The sequence below is a fragment of the Cricetulus griseus genome, chromosome X, assembly GCF_003668045.3.
Source record: "Cricetulus griseus strain 17A/GY chromosome X, alternate assembly CriGri-PICRH-1.0, whole genome shotgun sequence".
Lineage (NCBI taxonomy): Eukaryota > Metazoa > Chordata > Mammalia > Rodentia > Cricetidae > Cricetulus > Cricetulus griseus.
The window spans coordinates 106414420-106441548 of record NC_048604.1 but is presented as its reverse complement, the minus strand read 5'-3'; the positions used below and the strand labels follow the sequence as shown (position 1 = coordinate 106441548).

General features: G+C 42.3%; 1 protein-coding gene across 1 annotated transcript; it reads left to right on the top strand.

The window, feature by feature from the left end:
- The first annotated feature begins 1090 nt into the window (after positions 1 to 1090).
- On the top strand, positions 1091 to 26299 carry Gpr143 (G protein-coupled receptor 143). Its single transcript, XM_027432119.2, has 9 exons — positions 1091 to 1340; positions 3836 to 3945; positions 4963 to 5057; positions 11007 to 11099; positions 13831 to 13940; positions 15842 to 15950; positions 18200 to 18317; positions 18833 to 19070; positions 26211 to 26299. Exons 1-9 carry the CDS (start codon positions 1091 to 1093, stop codon positions 26297 to 26299), a joined length of 1212 nt encoding a protein of 403 aa, XP_027287920.1.
- The last annotated feature ends 830 nt before the right edge of the window (positions 26300 to 27129 follow it).

The window sequence follows — 27129 nt, the reverse complement described above, 5'->3', positions numbered from 1 at the left end:
GGTGGGATTTAAGGAGGAGCCCTAGAGTAAGTAATACTTTCTTTAAAAAAAAAATCGTGACAAGACATCTCTGTAGCCCTATCAGTTGAGGAACTCATTATATAGACCAGGCTGGCTTCAAACTCACAGAGTCCTACCTGCCTCTGCCTCTGCCTCTCAGAAGGCCTGGGATTAAAGGCATAGGCCACTACACCTGGCTAGACTAAAACTCTAAATGTTGGAAAATTCCCAGCCCTCTGGTAATCACCCATGTCCTGTTTCACCATCTATGAACATAGGTGTTAGTTGGCCTTGGGTGGTAACACAGTCCTTTAATACCACTACTCTGAAGGCAGAGACAGATGGATCTCTGGGGGTTTGAGGTCAGCCTGGTCTACATAGTCAGACCCTGTCTCAAAAACATAAGAGCAAAACCCATGAAGTTGGCACTGGTGATTCATTTAGTTTTATTTGGTGCATGAGGGTGGATTGTTTGTTTATTTGGTTTTTGTTTTTGTTTCCTGAGATAGGATCTCACTGGTGTAGCTTTGGTTGGTATGGAACTCACTATGTAGACCATGGTGGATGTGAACTCATAGAGATGGCCTGCCTCTGCCTCCAAAGTGCTGGAATTAAAGATGTCTTTAATTTGAAGGTCCCTGTGGGTTTGTTTCCATGGGACAGGACCACAGAGAAAGTAGGATGTGGAGACTGTTTCTGTTTAGGAGAGATGTATTCAAAGGAGTGAGTCTTAGTGGATGAACCTGAATAAGTTGTCTCTCAGTAAGACATATCTCTCCAGGGAGACCAGTTAAGGGAAAATGGCAGGTTGGGGCCGTAGGTTCGGCGAGGGGGGCAGGGTACAGGGAAGACCTCTGGCACCCCTCCCCCATCCCTCCCTCTGAAGTTCTAGCATTAGCCTCCTCGTGAGACCTCGTGGCCTTTGAGGAAGGCGCACCGCCCCCACGGAGCCAGGCACTTTTGCAGCCTAAGGGGCTGGGGTGGGGGAGAGGCAAAGGCACATGATGCTCAACTTCCCTTGCCAGCCCAGCACCTGACCAGGAAAAGCTTTGGGTTCTGCAGAACGGAGACCTGTCCCTGAGCAACATTAATGGCCTCCCCACGCCTGGGAATCTTCTGCTGCCCTACGAGGGACGCAGCCACGCAACTGGTGCTGAGCTTCCAACCGCGGTTGTTCCATGCGTTATGCCTGGGCAGCGGCACTCTCCGCCTGGTGCTTGGCCTCCTTCAGCTCCTGCTAGGGCGCAGGTCTGTTGGTCACAGGGCACCTGCGACATGCCCACCGGCCTCAGTCCACATCCTCCGCGCTGCCACTGCCTGCGACTTTCTTGGCTGCCTGGGTAAGGGAGTGCAGCTAGCTCCTTTTGGAGCTGGAATATGCAGCTCACAAGGTGGAATGTGCATGTTTCTACACAAAGGGATCTGCTCTCGCTTGAGGATAGTACCTAATCCACTAGTTGGGACGTGCTCTGGCCAGGATGTATGGTCCCAGGGGCAAGTCCAGGTTTGGGAACAACTAAGTGTTCTGAGGTGTGTGACTAGCCCTTGTGTCCAGAGCAGGGCTGGATTTATTTACTTGGTGACTGGGTAGTATTAGAGAATTCTGAGAGTGCTTGATAAAATTAAAGTCTGGAACTTATAACAAAAGTATCGTGTTGTGTTTGTTAGTGGAGCTTATTTAGGAAACTTCAGACTGTGCAGTTAAAATCCAGAAACAAAGTAACAAAACTAAAGCGAGTTGTTAGTTAATTCAACAAGGAGAAACAGTCAACACCATCTGTGCCCATGTTCTTTCCTATGTGTCTGCTGTTGTTGTTTGTTTTCAATCTGAAAGTCCTATCTTTTGAGCTGTTGTTGAAATCACCAGGCCCTGTGCATGCTGGGTAAAAGTTCCACCAAGCCGCTCTATCTCGGGCCCCTCGGTATGGTTTTGAATCTCAGGTATACAAAGTTCTATCTGGTGCATGTTCAGTGATTCTTGTTAAGAATGACACAAATTTTTAAATGTTCTTAACATCCCAGAGAAGATAAAAAGGCATGTGAGTGCTGCGTGGATTTCCATACAGTTGTGTAGGAATACAGCACTGCTCAGCGTTTGCTACAGATCTGAGACCCTCTTAGCCCTGCTGAGGCAGAGTAGAAGGTTGGAAATAGACACTGTGGCCCACAAAAACAGTAACTACCTGGCCCTTAACAGAATGAATTTGCCAATATCCTGTTTCAACTAGAGCATAATGCATGTTGCTGAACTCGAAATAGACTTTTTATTTTATCTGCTTAGTGTGGAAATCATCCAGTATGCGTGGAGGTAGTCTGTAATTATAAAGAAATATCCTGAATCCCCAGATGCCCCCCTCCCCGCATTTGCAGCCCTCTCCTTTTTCTCACTCCTGGCTGGATTAATTGGAAGCAAATCCTAGACTTAATGCATTTCTGTTAGTTTCTAGTACAAAGCACCCAAAACTAAAACTTTTTTGTGCAGTTAAGACCAATGCAACTTGTACTTTTAAATAATCAAAAATGTTCTCCATATCATTAAATTGTTTTCACTTTTCTCCTAAATGCTCTGTGATAGTGGGACTGTTAAAATAAGCCCCAAATCCTATGTCTATGACTTGTCATTTTCTGATGGTGCTGTCCACGTGGTAACTGCAGTTTTCAATCATTACTGTTTGTCCTTGAGGTAAGGGTTGTGTGGCCTGTGTTCATTTTCCTGTGTGCTTCTCCTCGAGAATGTCCCTGGATACAGGTAGCTTAGTGTGCCAAGGTCCAGACCTGTTTTATCCCATTGCCAAGAGTCACAAAAACGTGATTGGAGATGCTGAAGAGTTTGAGTTCACACGAATACTCTGTAATCCCAAATCACTTTCTCCCCTTTGGAGACTAAGACAGGAAAACATATTTCCCTTCCATTAGGAATGAATCATTTTTGGTGCAGGATAACTCAATTAAATTGGGATTTCCTTGATTCCTTAAGTATGTTCTCAGAATAGGTATCAATAATAATTTAGTCCTGTAACTTGAATATTTCCAAATAAAGATCTACCTAAATATCTTGAAGACTAGCAAAAGAACCCTATCCTTCAAAAAAAATCAGGTAGATGAGGTTTTAGACATGAGACAGAAGCCAGGGAGGGATTGGCCCTTCTGAAAGATATGAAATATGAGTGGTCATCTCACTGCCACGCCTGGCCCAGTTTTAGTTCTTGAAGACAAGCTCATTATGTGGCCATAGTGAATTTATGGAAAGCTAATTCTGCTACTGCCTCTTGAGTGCTGTGGTCACAGGCTGGCACCACTATCCCTCACTCCTCCTGTATCCAGAGTGCTAGATTGCTGGCAATTACAAAGTACTTTTCAGAAAAGCTATTATATTTTATTAGCAGTGACTTGATAATTAGAAGATATGGCTTAAGAGTTTAGGGACCACACTAATCCTTCAGTAGTAAAATTACTCAGTACATGTGTGTGAAGTCATGTGTTACATAGTAGTACATATGCTCCTTATATGATAAGTAAGTAACAGGGATATTAAAAGATACAAGTGAAAAATACAGATCTGCTAGTGGGGCTGTAATTCCCTGTCACCAAACAAAACAGGAACAATGCTAGTCCTGCTTATGGTTTGACTAGACACTGATAGCACCACGCTGAAGTGTCTGGGACAACTCTGAAAATAACAATCAGCCTTTAGTTTCCTCTTTATTGTTAAACACCAATATGTCTGTTTTTCTCTTTCATCTCTTTTCTCTTTTTTTATATCCCACAAAACAAGCAGCTTGTTTCAGATTTGAATTCAAATCAAATAGGTTTTTCCTGTCTAATTCTCATACAGGAATCGTTATCAGGTCCACGGTGTGGATAGCATACCCAGATTTTGTTGAAAACATCTCTAATGTGAATGGGACGGACATTTGGCCTGCTGCTTTCTGTGTGGGGAGTGCGGTGAGTTATTTGCCTTTGTTCACCCTCCAAGTGGTGGTCTTCTGAGTCAGCATAGCAAACTCTGGGAATTGTGATGAATGCAATTGTCAGGTCATGCTCTGGACCTAAGGACCAGGAGTCAGTGTGAAGCCAAATCTACCTGGGGTACAGATGGACACACAAATCTGAAAATGGCCCCGTCCAGTGCCTCAGCCTTGGCCTTACACACACACACACCCCTACACCTTTTCCATGATGAATACACAGCCCCAATAAAAGCCAGCTACAGAGAAAGGCAGGCAGATTCGTGTGGTTTTCTAAACAAAATAAATTTCAATATACATTAAATATTCCATATGAAATTTTTTGTATAAATAAAGCGTTTAGTAAATACACATATTCCATACAGAGAATCATGCTAGGCTTCTTGCATTGCACTGACCCTGATAGGAATGTTGTGTAGAAGGCATGAATGCTATGTGGAGTCTCAGTTCCTCTACAGAATTCCCTGCTTAATTCCCTTTACACTCTATGGTTTCCTAACTGCATTCCAATAATGCCCCCGTCTTAACCAACTTTAGTAAGACACATTGACTTTATGCTGCAACCCAGACTCTGCTCTTGTCATCCCCTTCTACTCAAGTGCTTTCCAAGTCTCTCAGGCCCACACCTTCTCACAACAGAGCTTTTACCTTAAACCACAGTAAACTTGGCATCAGGGATCTCTATGTGCCTTTTCTGTGAGCACACCAGAGACAGAGTTGCTACATCAAATCCAATTATATAGACAGAGGACAAATATATATATATATATATTTATTTATAATATATATATATATATATATATATATATATATATATATATATTGTCCTCTGTCTATATAGTGGTGGCTGGGTCACAGCCACCATGAGTTTCAGAGAATGTGTCCACATGGGATAGCTCCTCCATGTTGTCAGGCAAACCCATGTCTTCCCATCATTTCAGGCGTGAGTTGCATGCTGTTAGAATCTTTGATGCTAAGCTCCTCTTGATTATAGATGTGGATCCAGCTGTTGTACAGTGCTTGCCTCTGGTGGCTCTTCTGCTATGCAGTTGATGTGTACTTGGTGATGAGGCGATCAGCAGGACTGAGGTATTTTCACTGGGAATATGAACAGGGATGTCTTTTCTGCTTTTGTGAGTAAAATTTGGACCTGCTATTGGGCATTCAAAGGTTTTTGCAGTGTGGCTCACACCATACATCAGCCTGCCAATTGGATTTCCATCCAGAAATATTTATGCTTGCTCATTTTTATAGTAACATTTCTTTTGGACACCTGATCTTACTCTGGGGCTTCCCTTGAACCTAGAATCCTGCCTCTGCTTTCTGAGTGTTCAAATTTTATAAGATACCAATGGCAAATTCAAAACATCAAGATTCTTACAACCTTACAAATAAGTGACTTGGGAAATTAAGTAGTTAGGGGCTGCTGGTAAGTTCAAGTGAAGAACATATGTACTCAAGACCCTGGGTTCAATTCCAGTGGCCAAACCAAAATAAACTTAAAAAGGGGCAGAAGAACAGACATTTGGAAGATTTGGAAGTGAGAGCCCCCTCACTCCATGTCATCCCACACTGATTTATGCTCTGTTTATCACCTGGGCTCCCATCCTGTCCCCTGCTACTCAGGGGCTTTGGTATTAATTATGAAGTAAACATTCATTTTAGCAGGCAGGGTGATGGTTCTGGGAAGAGTGTGGTTTCTCAAGATAAGCTATCATGTAGAAAGTTAATGCATGGGATGTGACGCCCCGGAAGTTTTACAAGGGCAAGAACAAGGACAAGTTTCAAGCATATGTTACAGTTGTGTTCCTTGGTCTTCTTGTGGGACTCCTAAGAGTGGAAGCAGGGATTGTCTCTGACTCTGCTGCCTGCTTTTGGGACCCTTTCCTTCTACCCGGTTGTCTCATTCAGCCTTAATAGGAGAGGAGGTGTCTAGTCTCAATGCAACTTGATATTCCACGGCTGGTTGATATCCATGGGAGACCTGCCCTTTTCTGAAGAGAAAAGGAAGAAGGGGAGTGAGGAGGTGGTGGGGAGGGACTGGAAAGAGAGGAGGTAGGGGAAATGATGGTAGGGGTATAAAAACGAAACAAACAAAACCAAATAAATACAAACAAAAATTAAGACTTTTTGAAAAAACAAAAGGTATGTGCCTGTGAGGAATGAAATGGGCTCCCCATCATAGAGAAACCAGGTACACAGTAGAGGTAACAAAGATACTCAGTTTCTGGTGCCTGGTACAAGTCCTTCTTGGAGCCTTGGGAACCTGTGGGTGTGGCCTCACTGGCAGGAATGAGCCAGAGCTGGGAGTGTGACTTCCCTCTTTGAAGAGGCTGCTGGTTTCCTGTATAGTAGGTGTAGCTGAGAGACTGAGGATCATGGGGAGAGGTATCCTGCTGAATTCTAGGGCAGGGACCCAACTTGGCAAACAGGGCTGGCTAAACTTCACACGTCCTTTGAGATCTGGTCAGCACTTACCTGCTTTCTTTGGCAGGCAGGGGAATATTTTCTCCTTTAATTCCCATCCCAAGAAAGGTTATTAAGATAGATGTAAAGTTTAAATTTCAACTTTCACTGTAACTCCCTCCTAATGTGGAATATACAGGTTTCAAAACAATATTAGATGGGGCTTGCAAAACGAAATGAAAGTGTGGGCTGCAGGAAGTTTGTGTGGGGATTTACATATGCCTGTAGTTGGAAACCATCTAGCATTCAGATAAAAGTATGAGGGGGTTCAATTATGGTCTGACTGCCATGAGTTGCCACTGAGTTGGGGTGCAGGCTCATAACTTTACTGGGTCATTAATATGCCTGTATCCTGTGGCCCATATATGACTGTTGATGCTCAGGAGGAAGAACCACTTGCCCAGGCTTCAGTGACCTCCAGCCTTGGACTTGGTTGGTCTTGCCTCCTGGACGGCTCACTCCCCACTCTGTAAATGCATCCAGTGTGGCCCCAAATGAGGGGAGGGTGTAGTGGAATGAGCAGATTCTGCTGTCACTGACAATACGGCTCCTGGCAGAAAGAGTTGCTCTGGGGTAGCTGAGTCTCCTCCATATAGCCTAGACCTCTGGCAATCCTCACATTACTGACACTCTCTCCCACAGCTTCCTGTCCCTGTGAGGCCAGGGGAAGGATACTCCAGGAACTGGTTACAATGGGGGAGACAAAATATGCTGGAGTCATTTCCTTGTGCTCTCCCAGACAGCTGGCACAAACTGGTTTTCTCTAGAAGCTTTGTGTGCCAGCCACTGCTTCTTTTCCTGCTTAGTGTAGGTCCTGTTTTCCTGTGCTGATGCACGCTTTCTGTTCATATAGCTGATCTTCAAAGTCAGAATTCCAATTGGACCTGGGGTGCCATTTGCTAGGTATCCAGCTAAATCTTGACTGACAGTGTGCATGCGCGCGCGCACGCGTGCGCGCGCGCGTGTGTGTGCGTGCGTGTGTGTGTGTGTGTGTGTGTGTGTGTGTGTGTGTGTGTGACTGATGGAGCCCAACATGCCCACCCATTTGCAAAGAAGCATCCTTTGAATGCTGTCCACTGCTCCATGGAATCAGCTGGCTTTGTGTGGCTCTACAGAGTTACTGGCAGCTTCTGTGAGGCCATGTCCTAAAATCTAGGGGATTGGGTGACAAGGGTAGGACTGGGTGGGTATATACAAGCATAAAGATAAAGGAGGGATATGGTAGGAATGTGAACTATGCAGGGAATGGGGAGTGCAGAGGAGGGAGGAAGAAAAGAAAACCCTCAGGTTTGTCTGTAGAACTTGGGATGTCTAATCCTCACCAGGTCCTGTGACACAGCTTCTCTGTTTGAGCCTTCAGATTGCACCCTTTGTTTGATTTTCACCCAAGATATTTATCCCCCTTTTATATATTATTTATTTTTAATTATGTGTATGTTTCTGTATCTGTATGTGGACTTATGAATGCGATTGCAAGTACCTGAAAAAGTCAGAAGAGGGCATTATCTGCATCTCCTAGAGTTAGAATTACAGACATTTGTGAAGGTGTCTGACAAGGGTACTGAGAACTGAACTCAGGTCCTCTGCAAGAGCAGTATAGTGCTCTTAACTGAAGCATCTCTCTCGTTTCCCACACCCCCGTTTAAAATTGAGCCCCTTTTTCTTTTCTAGATTTTAGTGTTTTAAATTTTAACACTTTATTGTCTCTTGAATTTTTTAGCTTTATTTCTTTTTATGTATGGAATTTTTGCTTGCATGTCTTTCTGTGCACCATATGCCTGCAGAGGTTAGAATAAGGTTTTGGATGCCATGGGATCTGAGTTACAGATGGTTGGATGCTGCCATGAGGGTGCTGGGAATCAAGCCTGAGTACTCTGGAAGAGCAGCCAGAGCTGTTAATGCTGAGCCATCCCTCTAGTTCTACAATTTATGTATTTATTTAGGCTTTTCAGAACAGTATTTCTCTTTGTATCCCTGGCTGCCCTGGAACTCACTCTGTAGACCAGGCTGGCCTCAAACTCACAGAGATCTACCTGCCTCTGCCTGCCAGAGTGCTGGGGTTAAAGGTGTGTGTCACCACTGCTTGGCTTACCTGTCTGTCTGTCTGTATCTATCTATTTATCTATCTATTTTGAGACAGGGGTATGGCTCTATGTATTTTAGCCCAAAGTACCTGCATTTTTATGGATTCCTATGATTATATTGGGCCACTTTGATAATATAAACTGAGCTCCCCTCAGAAATCATTACTACTTCCAGATTCTAGACATCAGAACATGGACATCAATTGGGACCTTGTTCTGGCTACCACACTGTTCAGCTACTTAAATTATAAACTTAGTCTCTGCTTTGGACAATCACAGCTTTGAACTTGATTTCTCAGTCTCTGTTCCTGTTTCCCTAGTTAGTGTTTAGGGGGTGCAATTACTTGTATGATTCTTATGAGGGGTTTTATATGCCATCCACTTGAAATTGTAGCCTCCTATTCATTAAAAGGACTTGCTTTGTTCTTTGAATTTTCTGTGTCTACAGCTTTTGTTCCATAAACATTTGGCCACTGAAAATTGAAGTTCATCATACTATTACTGTTCCATGTAACTTATAGCCACCCATAACTCTAGTTCTAGGGTCCTCGCAGGGCACTAGGCATGCTTGTGGTATATATGGATATATGCAGGCACTCACATATACACATGAAATAAAATGAATAAAAATAAGTCTTTAGAAAGAAGAAATATATGCCACAAAATGGCTTAGATAGCACGATGGCTCAGTGGGTAAAGGCACTTGCCATCAGCCTTAATGACCTGGGTCTGATTCCTGGAAAGGAGAGAACTGGATCCCACAAGTTGTCCTCTTACCTCCACGAACATGTTATGGTGTACAGCACAAGTGTGGGTACGGAGGGTCAAAAGGCATGAGAATTGTGCCCCAAGAGTTTGACTGCTGCAGTTTGCATCTTGTTTGTTCCTCAAAAGTTCCTATGTTAAGGCTTAGTTGTAGTGGAGTACAATTGGGAAGTGGTAGAACCTCTAAGGGGTGACTTAGTGAGAAGTCTTCAGGTCATCTGAGGCCTGTCCTGCAAGGGGATCATGGACCCATGGCCCTGCCTTCTTTGTCTTTTGCTTCCTGTCCATGCAGAGAGTGATTTCACTGTGCCATATACTATCACCATAATGTATTAACACAGGGTCAAAGCAACTGGGCCAACTAATTACACAACAAAATTGAACACTTTTCAGAAGGCTCCACTTTTATTTTTTAAGGCTTCATGTCTTAACACTGTCACTTTATAGAATTTCCTGGTGACAGTCAAATCATAACAGATGAGAGCTGGATGGTGCTTTCTGAAAATGTCTACATATGGATTGTTTCTCTTATGTTTTTTTTTGTTGTTGAGAATGTGTCTCAGAAATAGCAGTCACCCCCTCATTAGGATGGCTGTCATCAGAGCTGGAGTTACATAATGGTATGTAACCATAGTTGCAGCCACTTGTAGGCTAAAGCAAGACAATTACTTGAACTCAGGAGTTCAAGGCCACTCTGAACAACATAGTGAGCTCCCACCTTTTGTTGTTTCTTAACACACACACACACACACACACACACACACACACACACACACACACACACACCAAAACCAAGAAAAAAAAAAGAATGGCGTATGCCAGGCGTTGGTGGTGCACGCCTTTAATCCCAGCAATCGGGAGGCAGAGGCAGGCGGATCTCTGTGAGTTAGAGGCCAGCCTGGTCTCCAGAGTGAGTGCCAGGACAGCCTCCAAAGCTACACAGAGAAACCCTGTCTTGAAAAACCAAAAAGAAAGAAAGAAAGAAAGAAAGAAAGAAAGAAAGAAAGAAAGAAAGAAAGATGTAGTGTTCACTGTTGTCAAGGGCAAAGAGAATTTGTTTCCTTCAAAATTAAATATGAAGTGGCTGGGGTGCAGCTTAGTCATAGAGCAACTGACTGCCATTGATGAAGATGTACACAGGCTTAACATGAAAATACTATTTAACCCAGAAATTTCACACACACACACATACACCCACACCCACACCCACCCCCCCACACACATACACACACACACCAAATAATTGAAAACAGAAACTCATGTTCTCAACAGTACTATTCTTAGCAGCCAAAAGATAGAAACAGTCTAAATTTCCATTGGTGGGTGTATGAAAGAACATAATGGGGTCTGTCTGTATAATGAAAACCGTGCACAAAGTCAGTCAATGTGGCATCATCTGTTTGAATATCCAGAACAGATAATTCCACAGCCATATTAGTGGCTCCCAGGGTGAGAAGGAATGATAGTGACTGCTAAGGTGAATAAGGTCTTTGGGGGTGATCAAATGTTTTGGAACTAGATAGTCGTGATGGTTGAACAACACTGTGAATGTGCAAAGAACAAATTTTATGTGATATGAATTTCACTTTAACTGAAAAAAATCAATAAAAACCTAAACCCAAAAACCCCCTCACCAACAGCACAGGAAGTTAATCGGGTCTTTTCCACTGGGCAGGCCTGTGGCCCTCTGAACTGTGGCCACCTCTCTTCTGTTTTCTCCTAGCACCATCCTGCTGTACCACATCATGGCCTGGGGCCTGGCTGTGCTGCTCTGTGTGGAGGGGGCAGTCATGCTTTACTACCCTTCTGTGTCCAGGTAAGCCAGGAAACCCAGAAATATAGTGCCCAGATCCCTGGTACATCTCTAATAGGGAATGAAAAACTGTCTACATAAATCCAACTGGAAAAAAAATAAGGGACCTAGGGAAGGTAACTCAGTGGTAGAAAATTTTCCAACATGCTTGAGGTCTTGAGATCCATCCCCTCCCCCAAAATGCAGATACTTATAAAACCTCAAGGCCTAAGGATGAACATTCTAAATTGGAGTGGAAAGCTGACAGAAGTAAGACAGTGTCTCTGTGATTTTAAGAATGTGTAAACCAGGGCTCAGCACAGCAGAGCCCTCCTGAAAAATCTTACCCTTTGCCTATGGATAAAGTTTTATTGGAACACAACCATACTTGCTTCTGTGCTGTCTGTAGCTGCCTTTGCTTTACAGAGACAGAATTCAGAAGTTGCAACAGACACGAAGTTGAAGTATATGAACCATCTGTCTTTGTACAGGACACGTTTGCTGGCCCGTAGTGTAGAAGTTTTTTTTGACTACTTTGAGTCTCTTTGTTGGATGTCTGTCTCTACTTTGGTATTTCCTTGCTTATTAATTACTTTTCTGTTACTATGATAAAACACTGTGATGAAAGGTAACTTTGGAAGGGAGAGTTTATTTGGGCTTTCACTTCCAGAGACATGGCAGGGATGCATGACAGCAAGTGGCAGCCATGGTTGCAGGATCAGCAAGCTGAGAGATCACATCTTCAACCACAGACACAAAACAAAGAGAATGAACTGGAAGTAGGGCAAGGCTATGAACTCTCAAAGATCACTTCCAGTGACATAGTTCCTACAGCAAAGCTGCACACCATATCCTAAACAACACTACTAACAGGGGACCAACTGTTCAAATACCTGAGTCTACTGGGGACATTTCTCATTTAAACCATTACAACCTTGTCAACTATGTGTATTTGTAGGGAGCTCTGTGCAGGTCCACTCTATGTATAGTCTGCTTTCTGGAAAACTTATAAAGGACAGGCAACAGTGTTATAGCTATTATAATAGAATACTCTTAACTGGAAATCCTTTCTTTTCTTGTGTGCTTCCCTCTGGGACCTGGAAATTCCCAGAAAAAAAATTGAGCCCGAAAGTTCCATTGATTCAGGACTTGCAAGGAGTCCCTGGGTGCTCAAATGCCTTTGGCAGATGGCTAAAATTTAAAGCCTTTTTTTTTAAAAAAAAAAATTTGCTTTATTTGCATTTGTGCTTTGCCTACATGTATGTCTGTGTGAGGGTGTCAGATCTTGGAGTTACAGACAGTTGTTAGCTGGCATGTGGGTGCTGGGAATTGAACCCAGGTCCTCTGGAAGAACAGTCAGTGCTCCCAAACGCTGAGCCATTTCTCTAGCACCTAGACTTAAAGTCTTGATGCATGGTTATCTCTTAGTTCTGTGCTACCCATGTTTTGAAACCCTGGGCATTCTTTAAGTACATCTTCACTCTCATCTGTCATTTTCTTTCTGCCTTCCTGTGAGAATTATTTCTCTGCCTTATTTCCCTGACTGGCCTGGACTTTCTCCAGACCACATTTAGTCTTCAAAGCTGAAGAAGAACATTATTTCTGTTAGAAGTAGTTATAGTGGCTTGTTGGCCTCTTCATGCCCGAGCTGTTCTGTATCTTACTTGGCCTTCATTTCTTACTTCACGGTCATTTTTCTTGTCTTAAATCAGGTTTGTTTTAGCTGATAGTTATTACCTTTTTTAGATTAAAGTATTATATATATATATATATATATATATATATATATCAGTGTTTTGCCTGCATATATGTATGTGCACCATGTGTGTGCCTGGTGTCAGAGGAGGTCTGAAGAGAGCACAGGATCCTCTGATGATTGTGATATATGGGTGCTGGGAACTGAACCCAGGTCCTCTGTAAGAGCAGCATGTTCTCTCAAACTCTGAGTCATTTCTCAGCTTCAGTTCCTATGTTTGTAACATTAGTGGACAGCCTTTCACTACATCCTAAAGTCACCAATAATTTCTGTGATTACTTTGTAGAAATCCTCATTAGTTGCCCTGAAAAGAACTGCTGACACTTTTCTATCCATGATAATGAAAACATATTTAATTTTAAATCTTTCTTGAGGCAGGGTCTCTCTCTGTTACATATGTCTTGGAACTCGCTATGTAGACTAGGCTGGCCTCAAACTCAAGAGATCTGCCTGCATCTGCTTTCTGAGTCTTGGGATTAATGGCATGAACCACCACACGCAGTTTATTTTAATTCTTAAACTTCTACATTCTGAGATTCTCAGTTGCTCAGGGATAGTGAGTGGATCCTCTTTATGTTACTGGGCAAGGCCATCGAGCAAGTATTCAAAGCCCAGTACTTAAATGGGTGCCTTTGTCTCATATTCCACTTGAAGTGTGGGCTTTTTCCTTGAAGAGTCCCAATGCAGAGAACCCACCACTCCAGAAGCCTTGTTCCATCTGATTTTTTCTCAGAAGGCCTTTAAAATGTTGCCCAAGTGAAATGCTATATCACTCCTCTTATATATGAGACAGAAACATGACCCATCTCCTTCACCATCCTGTAATGCATTACTTGTTTTCAGACAAGAGAAATGAGTCAGATTTCCTTTGGACACAGCCAGGGCAGACTGATGTATTTCCCTTTCTTCTCTATCCTCTTATCTCAGCTTCCAGGTAAGTGGGCCAACTCAGCTGAAGCTTTTCTTTAAAAGAGAATGTTTTGATATTCCTCTTTTTAGGTGTGAGAGGGGCCTGGACCATGCCATCCCCCATTATGTCACCACGTTCTTGCCACTACTGCTTGTCCTTGTGGCCAACCCTATCCTGTTTCACAAGACAGTGACTGCAGGTAAATCTTGGGGAAATTCCCCTTGGTATATGGATACTCTGTACATCTGCATGCCTTGGACTCACATAAAAACACAGCCACTCTTTCTGGAATTATACATGACAATTGACCTTATTTATCATTTTTCAAAGACATGGACAGAATAGTAGGACAAACTGACTGTGTTCAATAAGTGAAAATGTGAAAGCCTATTTACCTATTTACTAAACAGATTTTTTGCTGATATTTGCTTAGCTAAAGACCATCAGTTTTGGTTGAGGCTTCACTTCTGTGCTGGGCTGCTCCAGAGTCGGCCTTTAGTATAGAGGGCCTGAAGGTGACTTTGTAAAGCTGTAGAGGCCACAGCAAGAGGCAGATAAAGGAAGGGATGAGGTACGGACTTAGAGTCTGGTCATTCCTATGCACTCACTTGACTTATACATTTTTTCAGATGTACAGGAAACAGGATGTGGAACACAGGAAATGAATCCATTGCACTGGTAAAAACTAGATGAGAGGGAGATAGTGAGTCAGCAGAGGGATATACGTCTTGCAGCTAGGACTAGAGACCTATGTCTCAGCCCTACCACCTCCTCAAGCAACCATGACTTGGAGAGAGTGCCCATCTGTCTGATGCTTCTGTGCATCTCTTGGGTAGAATATGAATTAAGACATTTTCACATTGACCTTCACAGAAAGGTCATTTAAGAATCAGCAGTTGGTAGGAGAAATTTCTAAAGGGAGTATTTAAAGTCTCTATCACTAGTGATAAACTATTGATACTTTATATGCATCTTTTCCTACCTGCTTTTAAATATAGTGCATTAAATCCTGTACTTTTTATGTTATAGTATTAACAGTTGGTTGAACTGAAAAACATTTATTTATTTACTATATTTATGTGTGTGTGTGTGTGCCTAACCCGAGTTTATGTGCATTGCATGCATATAGAGGCCAAAAGAGGGCATCAGATTCCCTGCAACTGAAGTTACATATGGTTGTGAGCTGTCCTGTGTTTGCTGGGAACCAAACTTCAGTATTCTGCAAGAGCAGGAAGTTCTTTAACCACTGACACGTCTTTCCATACCTTGTTTCTAGAATTAAAAAATTTAAAGTCTGTTATTATTGATAGGGATTTATTGTCTTTGGATGATTTTTTTCTGATCTGCATTTAAATATAGGACTTTTGTTTTAAAAATTACATGCAAGTAGTGGTGGTTTTTGTCAAAGCAGTGGAAATGCCTTGGCCAAACACTGTAATGCTCCGGTGGTTATAACTGTGTAGAGGCATCATGGGTCATTAATTCTTCTCTAAACATACATTCTATCTTGTCTGTAAGGAGAGTTGTTAAGTTTTCAATATTCTAAAACAGTAAGTGTATATTATTTTAGAATGGATAAGCAAGCCTGTAAACACACAGTACTTGATTGAATTAGTAATAAAATATAAAAACAAGAGTTCAGTTAATAAATGATCAGCGTTAATTCTCAGTTGTGACAAAAGTCCTGCATTTGTTTATGATTGTAACACTGGGAGAAGCTAGGAGAAGCTACAGATATGCAGCAATTTTCTGGGCTCAGTAAGTTAAGCTGAACTAGAGCTCAGTGGTAGAGCACTTGCCTAGCATGCATGAGGCCCAGGTTTCATTGCCAGTATCACACAGATAAAAAGTTATTTCAAAGTGTAAGTTTCTATGTATGTGTGTATATGTGTGTACAAATACATGTATGTGTGTATATGTATGTATGCCTTGGTGTCTATGAGGACTTCAAGTGCAACACTGCAATGACTATTGGTAATGGGCATTGCCTCATGCCCTTCTGGCAATGTGGAAGAGTTCATATCTGCTTTGATTTTTTTCTCTGTTATGGAGTTAATGTAAATCATGAATGTTGTCTGACATTCCCCTACACTCCTACAGTGGCCTCTTTACTGAAAGGAAGAAAAGGTGTTTACACAGAGAATGAGAGACTCATGGGAGCTGTGATCAAGACCCGATTTTTCAAAATAATGCTGGTGTTAATTGCATGGTAACCTTTCTTCTAGTATTTTTGTTGTTGGTTGTGCTAGTGGGAAGGATATGCTAACTTGTCATTTTACTTTTCCAAATGTGACTTGAGTGTTCCAAAGGAAAGAATCTGGAAGGGAAGTCTCTGAGACAATGGAAGGTATTCCCTAAAGGAATGAATAAAACATATGTCAGCAAGTCCAGAACTCATATATTTTTGTAAAACCTTTATGGCAGTTATGTATCAAATCCTGAAACTAAGAAGCTAAGTATTCAAATTTTTGTTTTCTTTTTCTTTTTTAAAGACAGTCAGCCAGTTTTTCTTTTCTTTTCTCCTCACTTCTCTCTTTCTATTTTGTTATTGTTTTGAGAGAATGCCTCAATATATACCCCTGGCTGACCCAGAACTTGTTCTGTAGACCCAGGTAACCTTGAATTTGCAGTGATTCCCCTGCCTGTTTTACAGGCGGTGGGGGTTACAGGTATGTACTGCCATGCCCAGCTATGTGTTCACTTTTCAAATATTTAAGCCATATGCACCTGGTATTTTGTCTCATTGCCAGGCTAACCAAAATAAAGGGATAGTCATGCCTTTTATTTTATGTATAAAAGTATTTTGCTTGTGTGGAAGTGTATTGCTATGTGTGTGTTTGGTGCCCATTGAAATTGGAAGAGGATGCCCAGATGCCCCTGGAGTTACAATTTTTTAAAAGACGGGAACAGGGTCTCATGAAGTTGGCCTGGTTAGCCTGGAACTCACAGAAATATGCTTGCCTCTGGAGTGCTGGGATTAAAGATATGTGCCACTGCGCTCAGCAGGTACAGAAATTTGTGAACTACCTTGTGGTGCTAGGAACATCCTCCTCACGAACAAGTGCTTTTGACTGATGAATCATCTTCCTATGCCCTGGCCATGTTTCACGAGTGTGCCCATCCGTCTTACTCTTGTCCCCACAATACCTGTGTCTTTAGGAAAAGGGCCAGGGCACATCTTCAGCTCACTGGAGGATAGAGAAGAAACTGAGCCACTATCCCCCTTTGTGCCTGCCATTGCACAAATGTTTGTGGCTGATGTTGTGAAAACATGCAAAAAAGAAAGCTCATGTAAAAAGATTGCTATCCAAACAGTAATGAATCAGTACCATACAGAACATGGCAACTCTTTGTGGCATTAATTTCCCTGGCATGAGGATATTTCTTTAAATGCCCTCCTAGGAGAGGCTTAAATTATCCACTGCTTGTCATATATTCACCTTGTTATTTCACATTTCAGGAACCCACCTAGATTGAAATTTTAAAAATCTACATAAGGACTTGTATTAAGTATTTGTCTACTGCTGTGATAAAACTTCGTGACAATGGCAATTTATAGAAACAAAAGTTTACTTGGGGCTTACAGTTCCAGAAGGATAAGAGTTCTTTTCCATCATAACAGGGAGCACGGTAGCAGGCAGGCATGTGGGCATGACATTGGAACAGTAGCTCAGAGTTCACATTTCAATCCACAAAAGGGAAGCAAAGTCTCACTGGGAACACTGTGGCCTTTTGAAATTTCAGAGCTCACTACCAGTGACACTCCTCTTCCAACAAGGCCATACCTCCTAATCCTTCCCACAAGGTGGCAGGAGAGAACTGACTCCTAGAGATGTCCTCTGACTCCCTCTCCCCAAGCATGCATGTACTATCTCTCCGGTGCACAAAATTCCACATAAAATATCAAAATAGCATTTTGGTCTTCCATCAAAAGTTTAGGTTACTTATCAATGAAGAAAGAAAGAAAGAAAGAAAGAAAGAAAGAAAGAAAGAAAGAAAGAAAGAGAAAGAAGGAAGGAAGGAAATAAAGGAAGAAAGGAAAGAAAGAAGTAAAGAAAGTCTTTAGGTTACCTCTTTTTTAACCTTTTTAAAATTTATTTTAGAAGCACTCTTATTTACATGTTCATCCCTCCATTTCCTCGCTCTTCCTTCCTCCCATGCTCCCCACCGACCCTCCAACCCCCCCAAGGTTACCTTTCTTATGGAGAATGATTTCTGGTTTGATACAGGGTTAGGCTTTATACACCTTGATGTGTAATGTTTCTATCAGGAGGACTCTTCGAGGTCTGTGTTAGATCAAGAGAATAATTTGTGTAGTAATTCTTGATAGTAATTCAATTCCTTCTCACAAAAGTGGTTAAGTTGCTACCAAAAACTGGTACATATAGACCATGGTGAAAGTCACAATGAATTTCACTGAGTGCTTTCTTTACCTGTGGACCATTTTCTTTCCATCAGTTGGTTGTCCAATATCATCAATGAAAGTCTTTTGTTCTACCTTGAAATGAAACCAGACATGCATGGAGGCTCCCTGAAACGCATCCAGAATGCAGCCAGGACCACATGGTTTATTATGGTAGGCAAATCTAGATTTATTTTTTCTTCTTGTAAAAAAGAAAATCAATATGAAAAATTCAAAGTGCAATGTATGAATATATAGTCAGTGCAAGATTTTTGGATTAACTCCACCATCCTGGTGCACTGCGAAGCTAGATTCAGTCATTATATTATTGAGTAGGCTCGGAGCTGGGATGTGGCCTGGTGGCAGAACCTAGCATTCAAAGGGTTCTATATTTGCTCTTCAGCACTGCAAAATGATTGAGTGAGTAAGTGAAAGGATAAAGGAACGACTAAAAATGAGACAATCTCTGTTAAGTCACTCTGGCCTAGAATATGAACATTTGAAGTTAATTTAGAGTATCAAACTGTTACTCCTTTTCCTTTGCTTTTAAATTAGATAATTTTATGTGTATGGGTGTTTCAGAGGAAGACCAGCCCACTGGGCATGCCAGGATGGGACTTATCATTATGGTGGCCAAAGGTTGTCACTTTTCCTTTGACCCCCAATTATCGTTTTGCTCTTCTTCCCAGGGAATACTGAATCCAGCTCAAGGACTTCTATTGTCTCTTGCCTTCTATGGCTGGACAGGATGCAACCTGGATGTCCATCCTCCTAAGATGGTGATTCAGTGGGAAGCAATGATTGCCTCAGCTGCTGAGGCCACATACCAGTCCCCTGTGGGCTCCTGTATGTCCCATGAAAACTCCAGGAAGGTGGTGTGTCTTGGGGGGCACACTTCTGATGAGGTGCTGAGCATTCTGTCTGAAGGTAATGCCCTGTTGGCAAAAGAGGTGAACTGCAGGGCCCCCAGAGCTCCCTGGCAGTCCTTCATTAAGTAGGGAGGTACAGATGGGAACCTATATGTCACTATGCTTTTGCATTTCCTCTTCCACTTCTTTTCATGTTTATTTATTTATCCACCCCCTTTTAGAAATCTGTTTCATGTGTATGGACGTCAGTGCCCATGGAAACCAAAATATGGAGTCAGTTCCCCCTGGAACTGGAGTTACAGGTGGTTGTAAGTTGCTATGTGGATGCTGGGAATTGAACATGATTCTTCTAGAACAGCCAGTGTTCATAACCTCTAGGCCAGTTCTCCAGTCCCTCATTTATTTTTAGAACAGAATCTTACTATGAAACAAAAGTTAGTCTCTAACATTCAATCTTCCTGCCTCAGCTGTTTGATTGGTATTGTAGGAATATACCCCCATGGCCAGCTAATCGGCTGCTATAATTTCCTGGAATCTAAGGAGAGAGTTTTAAAAACACTCAGGGGCTTAGTTCCCGCACCCACATTGAGTTATCCACAGTCACCCCTAATTCCAGGTCCAGGGGACCTCATGGCTTCTTCTGTTCTGGTTGGGCACTTAAACATATGTACTCATAGGTGCACATAAATACAAATAAATGTAAACAACAAATCTACTCAGGCACATCAGAACAATCCTGCCCATTCTCAGCTGGTGCATAGAGAATGGGTAGAAACAGTGATTTAAATGCTAGACTCCTTATCACATACTGTTTCCAGAGCAGCACCCCTTATTCTTGGCTAGCTGCTTCTACATTCTGCAGGCTGTGCTATGCGTTTTGGAGTGTTTAGCAGTTTCTCTGATCTAAGCTCACTAGAGTGTGACAATAAAAACTCTTTACGAATCAACAAATGTCTTTTGTGGGCATAGTGTCCCCTGGGTCAGAAAATGTCTCCTTTGCAAAAGCTTAAAGAAACCTGCATTTTTGAACATGTTGTCTGAGGTGCATACACATACATGCACACACACACACACACACACACACACACACACACAAAGACAACACAGAGCCCCACCTAACTACTTTGGTTTATATCAGACTAGAGGGAGGAGTATTTTGACGAAAGATATGTGGAATTGGCTGGAGGAGTTCTATCTTTTTTTCCTTTCCTGCTATTCAAATTTGTGGAAGGAGGTTCATTCTTGGGACAACTGACGAGAAAGCATGTAGACCTGAATGCCTGAGGTGGTATTGTATGGTGTATTGGGGAGCTCTAGAGGAAACAGAGAAGTCCTGGCTGGACCTACAACATGGAAAAACCTTGTATTTAGGGACTTTCATTTTCTTTTTCTGTGTGTGCTGGAATGGAACCCAGGGTCTCATCCCTCCTGGGCTATTTGCTGCAACCTCAGTCACATCCCAGACTATAGGGTTCTGATATAGCTCCAGTAGTTCATGAAGAGACATACACATTGAAACTGCTGTCAGCATGCCAAGTTACTGATAAAACTGAGAGCAGGAGGCAAAAAGTTGCATCTAGAATTACTTGTGTGTGTTTGAATTCCCATCCTGATGGCTCAAAACCACTGAGCCATTTTTGACACTGTAATAAAATTCTCCAATAACAATGAGGACCACTACATCTGGTCCCTGCTCCCTACCTCTCCCACCTCAAAGAGAATTAACAAGGTCCTCCTTGTTCCTGTTCCTTCCATCTAGCGATTGCCTAGGACTGTTGCTCATAGGCCTAAAGCTTTCCAAGTCTTTTAAAATGTTCAAAGGTCCAACAGGAAAATAAACAGGACCATTGTTCATAATGGATGCTGTCTTAAGGATCCCTTTTTGTTGATGTTTTTTTCTTTTTTTGTAGTGCTTTGAATGGAACCCCATGTGTTATCAATGCCAGATTATTGGTACTCTACAGGACCGCACCCCCAAGTCCCATCTCAACTCCTTTCAAAGCAAAGAAAGAGGTTCTGGCATATTAAGGAAGACTAGAACCCCTCTATGGTCCTGATAAAGGAAAGTCCATTGTGATACATAACCTAAATATCATAGAATTTATCCTTTAAAGGGCTAAGTGCACTTTACTATATTCATGAAGTTGTGTAGCCATTCCCACTATCTAAATCAGAATGTGCTTATCTCTGGGAGGCTAGGAACATGCCCTACACACACTTTTTTGAGACTGGGTCTCATGCATCACAAGGTGACTGCAAGCTCACTGTGAAGCTGATGCCGACTTTTCCTGATTGTTCTGTCTCTACCTTGAGTGCTGAGATTAGGAGAGTACCCCACCACATCCAGTTTAGATGGTGCTGGGATTGAATCTGGGGCTTTATGTATGCTAGTCAATCACTTTACCAACTGAGCTACATCTTCTACTCTCTCCATTCCTGGAAGCCACTAATTATTCTATGTATATGAATATTCTGTGCATTTCCCATAAATCCATTTGTCCCTTCCTGTCTGACTTCTTAGCCTAAAATCTTGAAGTTTCACCCTGTAGAAAAGATCAGCACACAGTTCTTTTATAGTTGAGTAATGTTTCACAGTATGGAAATACTCATTTTGGGATTTTTTTTTTTAATTTTTGGCAACTACTGTTGACTGTAAAGAACTCCACCAGGCTGTGTATTAGGAACGGTGTCATGGGTTTGCAGCAGTGACCATAAACACTGCCCTCATAGTTTATTGGACAAATATAAAACAGTTAAAATTATTATTTTCCTGAATTAATAGAACAGTCACTGAACACATTGATTTGAGAAAAATTGGAGGAAAAGGAAAGCAAATACAAGCAAAACATGTCTGTAAAAATAACAGTTATCAGGATGGAGGTGTAGCTAAATAATAGAGCATTTGCCTAGCATGTGCAAGGCCCCGGGTTCCATCGCCAGCACTATCAATATACAGAAGAAAATGACAACAATGGAACTTGTCCAATTAATTAATTAAAAGAAAAGGAATAAAAGACAGCTGTCCGTTTAGAACCCACAGTGATGTATTGATTCTCTGCTGGGTCAGATAAGCTTTGTGAGGCATTCTTCAAGCACAGAGTAAGTTGGAAAAATTAACCAAAAACATTTCCTGGAAGAGTATGTAATGGGAGTGCAGTGAAGGTTTTAACTTTACACTTGCTGACACTAAAAATAGCAAAATTAAAATGACTCCTAAGATAAAGTCACCAGCTTTTTGTATGGTGACTCTGGGGGGGAAATTGTATACATGGATCTTCAAAGAACAAAGAGGGCTGGTATGCTGGAGTTAAGTCACTTAAGTGTTTTGCTTCTTAGCCTACTGTAGTGCATTTTAACAGATTCCACATCTTTTTGGTTGCTATTGTCCTGTACGGGCTAGCGATGTTTGAGTTATTTCTCTGTGCAGTAACAAAAATTCCGAGGCAAACAATTCTTAAGAGGAAAGGTTTAATTTGGTCAAGTTTTAGAGGTTTCTGGAAATAATATTGCATTATAGAAAGAACTGTGTCCACCATTGCTTATTCTCATTGCTCTGAGCCTGCGATGATGCAGAACACCATTGCTGGGTGTTGGTTTTTTGATATCATGAGGTCATAGTCATCTGATGCCAGCAGACTTTGTGTGAATAGGGAACTAGTCAATACCCTAGCAGCCATGCTGAGCTGTCTCCAGAGTCTTGTTTTGTCAATACCATCTCTTCATATAGGAGACCTGTAAGAGAATCCCTAAGACCAGCCAGACTTGTTAGAGTCCACAGCTTAAGGCAGATGGAGCTAGGTTCACGTGGCTTTCTTTATTCCTGCAGCTTTGGCTTTGAGAGAGTTCTTGTGCATCACTGTTCCCCATGGAGATGGGGGTAGGGAGTGAAAGACTGGACACTATACAAAGCCGTGGGACTCAGAGTTTGTCCTCCAGTGTGAGGTCATGGGGGAGTATCCTCAGCAAAGACCTTGATCACAAGCCACCTTATGATACCCAGCTGGGTCTTTTTGAACAAGACCACAAAAATCCCACATGAGTTCTCATGCACCCGAGATGAGTTCATAACCAGGGTGACCCTGTGAGAACCAAATCTTTTTCAAGTGCCTTCAGTCAGCTCCTCCTGCAGCAGTGCTATTTGGAAGCTCATAAAAGCCTTCCCAGCTGGTGCCTGGCCACTCTAGCCAGATAGTTTTCCTCCATTTCCTCCATGGCACCCACACTCAAGTCAGGGCCTGACTGTAAGGTTTATGGCCAAACATTATTCCTCTGTTCCCTTCTCTAGATTCCCTGAGGGGATCACATTTGCTCTGTCTTCTTCACTCCCGTAGCCTCTCAGGTTCATCTGTATCTGCCCCTGGGGAAGCTTTGGCTGCTGTTTTCCCCAACAGGCCACTGTGCATCAGAGTAATCCTACAGTATGGTGCTTGCCTCTGTTCGAATTGTTATTCTTTCTGCTCTCCTTAGATCACCAGTCTTAATGCGGTTCCAGCTTTCAAGGGCTCATCTCACTACTGTTGAGGCATTGACCCAACTATATCCACTCAGTATGTCTAGTGGAAGAAAGAAAACAACTACGGAAATCAACAGTAATTATGTAATGTGATATCCAAGTAGTGAGAAATACTATGAATCAGAACTAATCAGCGTGCAGGGGATATAACTTAGATGCAAAGAGCTTGCTTAACATGTACAAGACTCTGAGTTCATTGCCCAGTTTGTTAAGAATGGGAACCATCATACATACTCATAACACCTCTGGTTACTCCCCTCTCCCACCCTCTCTTCTTTCCCTTCCACCCTTGCCAACTCCACTTCTTACTTAAAACTGTATTTTCCATATTCATAACTTTGTGTGTGTGTGTGTGTGTGTGTGTATGTGTGTGTGTGTGTGTGTGTGTGTGTGTGTGTGTGTGTGTGTGTGTAAAATTAGGGTCATCTGTGAAGAAATATTGTTTATGATTTAATAAAGCCACAGGAAATAAAAAAAGAATGGGAACCACTAGTCGGGGCAAGAGGTGGGGGACTGGAGGTGGGGGACTGGTTTTTGATAGGGTAACCCAGAAGTTTCTCTATGGATGAGGTAACATTTGAATTGAGACCTCAGATAAAATACAAGAGAGAGTCATGAGAAAATTGAGAGATGCTTTGCAGGCACATGCTTTAGGAGGAGGGGAGGGATAGGTAGATTATTAGTATGCCAGAGTGTTGATAGGAGTGACAGCTGAGGCTGAAAATGTCAGCAAGGTCCATTGATGAAGCTCCGAGACTGGAAGGCAGTCACTTGTCCCATGCATACTGGGAAAGTCCTCTTGGCTTCATGACTTCTGTCTTTGAATTCTCCATGCCCAGTTTATATCCTGGCTTACAGCCAGTGCTCCTGGGTATTTTGGGAGCAAAAGAAAAAGTCTGCTGTTTATTCCAAAGGATTTTACAATCCGGAAGGAAGGAGTGCTAGTCAAATGATTAAGTAGACCTGCAGGGTGACCTTTGATGAGAATGTTTCATTTTATCGTGCTTATTGAGCTCACTTCCCCACCATTTTTACTCTTTTGGGACTGCTGTCTGTAAGCCATGTCATATTCTAAAACAAAGGAAAAATTGACTAGTAAGAAAATAGAACAGACCAGAGAACAATGCTGAGATCCAAGGAAAGCCAGATGAAATGAACCCATGAGGCTACTTTTAAAGTGTATGATTTGTTTATCTTTGAGCCTCGTAGCTGGAAACTGTAGAAAGAATGTCATCAGCTACAAAATGCATTATTCTGAAGAAAATCTAGCAAGAGCTCTTAGAAGCCAAATACAGCTAGTTTGCTCTCACGTGAGCTCATGCTTACACTCTTACAGGTACCAGACATGAAAGCCAGCGAGAAATGTCACCTTCACCTTCTCATGAAATGAATACCAAATAACTTGGAGCTTATTTGGATGTGTGCATTATGCCATATGAGAAGCATCATTTGTCACTTAGTCATTGCATCTAGGGCCCCGGTTTATGATCAGAACAAAGAAACTGGCTTGGCAAAGCATTATCAGGCATGTGCTGTTGTATTTGGGTCTTAATGTGTGTTTAAATTCCAGTCCTTTAAAGGTGGAGAGTTTGTTTTTGGGTACATCCAGGTACTGAAGGACAGGAATTGCAAGCTGAAGGCTGGTGGCACTGTATGTGAGGACAAGAGGGAGTTTTACAAAGGGCGTAGATTCCTTTCCTCTGGGGCTTCCTGGAGCTGAGTGCAGGTAGCTAGGCAGTAGGATTCACTGTCTATGTCACAGTTTCCTGTGGATGGACTCTGTCCTTTGTTTGTACATCCCACAGGACACATCCAGGGCTCTAGGGCCACCTTAATTCAACTGCCACATTTCCTCAGGAACCATGTGTCAGCTGCCTGAAATGACTCTTTAGGATTCATTCCATATTTTCTCTTAATGAATAGATTAAATGTGGTAAGAGATGATATAGAGGGTTATTTTCCTCCGTTTTCACACACACACACACACACACACACACACACACACACACACACACACACACACACACACAGGCAATATACATGGTAATTATTTTCTGAGACAGAGATTGTCTATGTAGTTCTGGCTGTCCTGGAGCTTGCTATGTTGACCAGGCTGGCCTCGAACTCAGAGATCTGCCTGCTTCTACCCTCCCCAGTGCTGGGATTAAAGGTGTACACCTCTAGACCTAGACCTTAGATGCTAAGATTTGACTTTCTTTCTTTCTTTCTTTCTTTCTTTCTTTCTTTCTTTCTTTCTTTTTCTTTCTTTCTTTCTTTTTGCTTGTCTTCCCCCTTCCTCCTTCCTTCCCTCCCTCCCTTCTTTTCTTCTCTAAAGAAAAAGAAAGACAAGAATCTCATTTTGTTGTTGACTACTACCAACATTTTCTGAAGTTGAAGGAAGGCCTTCTAGGGGACTGGCAATATTGGTTAGTTAGTAGACTGCTTGGCTAGCTAGCATGAGGTCCTGGGTTCGGTCCCAAGCACTATATAAAATTAATATGATGGTACGCATCTGTTATTCTAGCACTTTGGAAGGGGAAGCAGGGGAATTGTAAGTTCAAGGTTATTCTTCACTACATATCAAGTTTGAGGCCAGCCTGATCTACATGTGACCCTGTGCCAACAAAACAAGACAAAGCTTTCTAGGACCTCAGCTCTAACACAGCCTGCTCTTTTCCTCTGCAGGTTCTGATGCCAGCACCGTTGAAATCCATACTGGGTCCCGCAACATAAAGGAAGTTGACTCCATTTCCCAAGCCAAGGGGGACCTCTGAGGGGATGGGATGGGGTCAGACACCCCTACATTTCAGGCTCTATATCTCTTCATTTTGAATTGTATTGCTGCCTCCCTTCCTGTCACGGTGCTGCCACAATGTAGCATCCTCCAAATCCCATTCTGTTCACCACAGTGGAATTCACCGAAGATGCACTCTATGCTAGGACAAACAAAACACCAGAGCTTGGAAATAGAAAGTTCCTTCTAGAACGTTCAGTGTCACCTCTTGGCTCTTAATTACCATTTGGACATTTTCTGAGGCCAGCTGTAATGCTAAGTGCCAGCTCCATGTCCTTGAGAAAGTAGTTAAATAAAGTCTTTGTGACTAACTCCATTTTGACATAGATTCTGTCCAAACAATCTCTAGCCAGTGGTCTCTTGGAAGGTTTGGATGGTGCAGGAGACAGACTGGGAGTGAAGCACTGGGAGGCATTAAGCAAGTCTTTCTCTCATCCCACTAGGATAGGAGTGCATCACATCTTCAATATAGCTGTCCCTCCTATGCTATGTCAAGTAGGGACATAGCCTAAGGACTCCCTAGAGGTATGATAATTGCTGTGTGCCCCTCTTTTCCTCAGTTAAGATGATAATGTAGCTGGGCACAGTGATTCATGCATGTAACACTAGAAAAGTTGATACAGGAGTATTGCCTCGAATTCACAGATATCCTGAACCACCTAGGGAGTTTAAGGCCAGCCTTGGGCTACTAAGACCTTATCGCAAAAACAAAAAAACAAAAGCAAAACAACCAACCAAACAACAAACCAAGAAACAAACAAAAAACAAGATGAAAAATATAGCCATCCATCTATCTGGAAAAATCTAATA